Source organism: Triticum dicoccoides, chromosome 2B (genome assembly GCF_002162155.2).
Source record: "Triticum dicoccoides isolate Atlit2015 ecotype Zavitan chromosome 2B, WEW_v2.0, whole genome shotgun sequence".
NCBI classification, from domain to species: Eukaryota; Viridiplantae; Streptophyta; class Magnoliopsida; order Poales; family Poaceae; genus Triticum; species Triticum dicoccoides.
The window spans coordinates 824362561-824367053 of record NC_041383.1 but is presented as its reverse complement, the minus strand read 5'-3'; the positions used below and the strand labels follow the sequence as shown (position 1 = coordinate 824367053).

At 45.6% G+C, this 4493-nt stretch overlaps 1 protein-coding gene across 1 annotated transcript in view; it reads right to left on the bottom strand.

The window, feature by feature from the left end:
• Window positions 1-325: 325 nt before the first annotated feature.
• LOC119361595 overlaps window positions 326-4493 on the bottom strand; it is a 5181-nt gene continuing 1013 nt past the window's right edge. Inside the window, exons 3-6 of the mRNA XM_037626730.1 lie at window positions 3910-4109; window positions 2925-3702; window positions 1736-1965; window positions 326-1630 (exon numbers count right to left, since the gene is read on the bottom strand). Coding sequence (XP_037482627.1) covers window positions 326-1630; window positions 1736-1965; window positions 2925-3702; window positions 3910-4109 — 2513 coding nt within the window. The remainder of the gene's footprint in view (window positions 1631-1735; window positions 1966-2924; window positions 3703-3909; window positions 4110-4493) is intronic.

The following is a 4493-nucleotide window of genomic DNA, read 5'->3' as shown; positions in this document are numbered from 1 at the left end:
GACATCAATGGGCCAACTCAGATTAGGATTCAGATTAATGAGCTTGATTGAGTAGATCTCGCAGGCAGGACCAGGCACGGACGAGGATGGGAAGCTTCCAGGCGTGCAAGCCGTAAACTGCATAGGACTCAATGTTGCTGCATCACAAAATTAAGAGATTGCGGACGGTTAGAGATCGAGCTATTAATAAAATTAGCAGATTAAAATCCATGCATATATAAGAAGAGTTCTACTTTGCTTTGCAGTGATATATACAAAAAGGAAAAGTGCATTGAATTGACTGAGGCCCAATTAAAGAGAGGAAAAGATAGCCAGATGACAGTATTTATTTTTGCTTACTTATGTCGTCAAAGCAACCATGTCTTCCTGTCGAGCTTCCCCATGTAGCCTCCCAGCCGGCACAGTCCAAACGATCTTCACCATCTTGCAAAGCAGCAGATTTGTGCCTCTTGATAAGCTCCGAGATGCCCACAAGTGCATTGGATATGAGACGCAGCTTATCAATCTTGTCGGAAGATATGGGGATTCTGAGTTTTTGTAGAATGGATGCGAGAGAGTTGAAGCGGTAGAGCAACTGCTGCGTCTCGACCAGCAGAAAATCCATCACCTCCTCAGTGTTGGAACCTAGGTAAGGCAAATTCACCTTCTTGAGAAGATTTTCATCGAGGGGCCCTAGGTTAGACATGATCTGGTCTTGACAAGCCCTGTTTCCAGCCAATCCCCGGGACTTGACCTCTGTCCTCAGGAACGAGATCTCCCTCTTAAGCATCCCAAGGTGGCCGGAAAGAACACCAACCAAGTCGTTGGCCATCTGCCCCATCTCCTTGCCGCCGGCATCCCCCACCGGCTCCTTGCTGGAATCCCTCTCGTCCATCTCATGGCCGGAACCAGAGGCGGAGCCAGAGTCAGAATCAGAATCAGAATCAGAATCCATCTCCATCTCCATCTCCATCTCCATCCCGGACTGCCTCATCACCGTCAAGAGCGCTTTTTCCTTCACAAGCAACGACCACCCTAGAGCAACCTCCACCTTGGAGTCGCCAACTTGACACTCAATCGTTCTTGTTTGGCACTGCTGAACAGGGAAGTTGATGTGACCTTCTCGAGCAATATAACGACGAGATTTTCCATATGCTTCTATGGACACTCTCAGCGTTCCATGTGATTCCACTGAAACGACTCTCCTTGAGAGATGAAGGTGCTTGTCTGGTCTTCTGTGCATTCCTTTACCACGGTGATCAAGAAGCACAACTCGCCTGCAAGTCTTACCAATGACATCTGTCGCCGCAGCAGGAGACCAAGAACACACAACTCGGCATCCATGCTTAAAAGGCCAACGCCCTTTGGTAACACGTACGCCCACGATAGTAGCCTGGAGTGATTTATCAATCTGGTCAAGGGTTACCTCAACTCTACAGCTCTTGTTGGAGAACGACAAGGTACATCCATCATCACCATCAGTTACGCTGCCCAAGGAAGAGAGAAAACCATCTGTACCGCCATAACAACCTCTACAGCTCATCAATGTTTGAGACTCTGCTCCATTGGCTACTTGGAGATCAACTTCAAACTCAACATGGTCCAAGGCAACAATAGCACGAGACGGACCAGTCAAGCATAAGCAATCATCCTGCAAGCATCATATCATTATTATAAACACCTAATCATAATGTGCTACATAGTCAGGAGGAGGAAACAAAGGAAAATAGAACAGAAAACTGAATACACTACATACTTCTCCATTGAGTTCTTGGTAGTCAAACCTTGACCGAGAGAATAGAATGTTGCGGTTGCGGTCCACAGTGTCTCGAGCAGCAACCTCGCCATACACTCTGAGTGGCCAGTTCAAGCCTTTTATACTCTTTATCTTGATTGAATAGATTTGCAAGGTACTGCCGGTGATGGCAGCAGGGGAAGGGATGCTACCAGGTCTGTGATGTGTAAATTGCATAGGGCTCAATATGGCTGCAGCACCAATGATAAGTGTCAACTGTCAGAATTCTTATATGAATAAGCAAATAAAGTAAGCAAAGTACATACCCCCTATGTAAGCAAACAAATAACAAACTGCTTTATTTATTTTCATGTTATATACATTATTTCTATACTATATTATAGGGCATATTATACAAAACCTGCATCTCATAGTTACTCCATACAAGTAACACACAAAAACTATAGGATATGTACAGTTACACACATCCCCCCTACTGTTACGCGTGTTTGTCTCATAGTTAGAGATTAATATGCATGCTAATTGTTTGAATTATTATTCAAAACAAGATAACTATACAGATAGTGTACAGGTTAAGAATGAAAAAAATAAAGCAGTTTAGGTTAATTGCCAGTTGTGGAATTCTGTTACTCCTACCTATTTAGGTTGATTGCCAGTTATGGAACGGCCACTTTCATAGGATCATGTAACTAAGCAGTTATACACATGGATGCTCATAGTTTAGCAGAGTATGGGAAGTGACAAACTTCGACACAGCGACGTTTACAAAATTTACTTGGTGTTATTGGAGTGTCAGGTTGTTACAAGAAGAAAACACATTTTTTGTTTTGCATACACATAGTTGATAAGCAGTATTACAATTGATAACATTTTTTCCAGTCAATTGTTCAACATTACACAACCCACCTGACAGTTTTATCATGGCAGGCACAAAATATCTTTAAATGCGACAAGACAGCGAGCCTAAAGATCCAATGGATTCAGCATTTGCACAATTTAAATTTATCATGGCAGGCACAAAATATCTGTAAATGCGACAAGACGGTGACCCTAAAGATCCAATGGATTCAACAATTGTGCAACTAACATTTGAGGATCACAGCGAGAGAATATCACAGAAAAGGAAGCATTGTGGTGCATGAAAATATTACGAAAACTAGTAGATACGAGCAGAAAGTTAGTTACTTACTTGTATCCATAAATCCACCGCACCGTCCAATCCAGCTGCCCCACACATTTTCCCAGGATTTTCGATGCTGGGCTAAAAATTGTTGCTCGATGTCCATCCTTTTCTTGAGATACTCCATTGAGGATACGTCCTTCTCCTTGTCCTCCTCTTCCTTGGTCTTCTTCACATGAACATCCTCACATTTGTTCTCCTCATGCTCCTCCATATCTAACCGGGCCAAGGTGTTGTTGTAATTATCAGGAAATCGACAATATTTTCTGAAAAGACTCGACAAATCGATCTGCCCCGGTTGCTCCTCTGGCTCTGGCTCCGGCTCCGGCTTCGGGCTGAATCCCTTGATGTGCATATTCAGTTTGGTTGCTGTATTGCACAATTCGGTGGCCTTGTAGGAGCAGACGGAGTCATCGGATTTGTTGAGAAAATACAATGTAGAAAGCATCCGATGACCCAGGTCCTCCATAGCTTGGAGGATGAGGTTGAAGTAGTCTGCAAGTGGATTCTCATTGTTGTCCCTAGAAAAAGTAGTTGTGGCGATGGTCCAGGTTGTTTGAGAATCAATCTCTTTCCAGAGAGAAAAGGTGGGAGTAAGTGAGGCAAGCAGGTCTTTGCGCTCCCTCTCCACGGATATGATCTCCTCCATCAGGGAGATCTCCTGCTTCTTCTTCTCCGACTCGTCGGAATCCACCACCGTCTCCTGCTCCTGCTTCTTCGAGAGTTGCTTCTCCTTCTCCTTCTCCTTAATAATCATCAACTCCTTCTCCAGCTCCTTGTTGCGGCCCTGTGCGAGACGATCTCTTGCGAGAGGTACAAACCCTTATTGAGTTTCCTGTGCTTCTTCTTCAGATCCAAACGGAATCGGAATACAATTCCTTCACCTTACCGGAAGCCTCCTCCGTCCATAACTCGATTTCCATCTTCTCGAGTTTCCTCCCCAGATCCAACAGCAACTCCGTCCAGTTGAGGGATCCCCCCTCCGTCTCCTTACCGGACTCGCTTTCCATCTTCTTTCCTCCTTCCCCTCCGCCTCTTTAAACTCTTCCACACCGCCGCCGCTGCCGCCGCCGCTCGCTGACATTCTCACCAAGGCGCTGGGAAGGATCAGGTTCATGGGAAACTTGGTATCATCACGGCACGGTGCAGCAAGCTTAAGGGGGTGAATTGTTGCCCTGACTAAGCCTGCCGCACCTGTCGTGAAGTTCAGTTTCAGAAATAACGTAGTATAGGTTCAGTTAGAGTGTTAGACACTTGCTCGTTTTTCTTCAGATAGTTTCTATTAGCGGCGGGGGACGCGGTCTGTGAGATCTGCGGCACGCTTGTAAGAGTGACAGGAGCATGCTCGAGGTCGTGGGATGGCACGATCTAGTAGCTGAGCGAGTCTCGCTGCACGTTTGCTTGATCTCTCTGTAGACTGGAGAAGGGACAGAGCAATGCACCTTGTGGTGCTGCAATCGTATTACACTCGTATATATAGTGTCACAACAGAGGCGCAGAGCGCTCAGTACATGGGTGATGTGCGCCAGTTAGAGGAAATGGTGCGTAGGCTACGTGCACGACTCAGTCAGCAGGTCA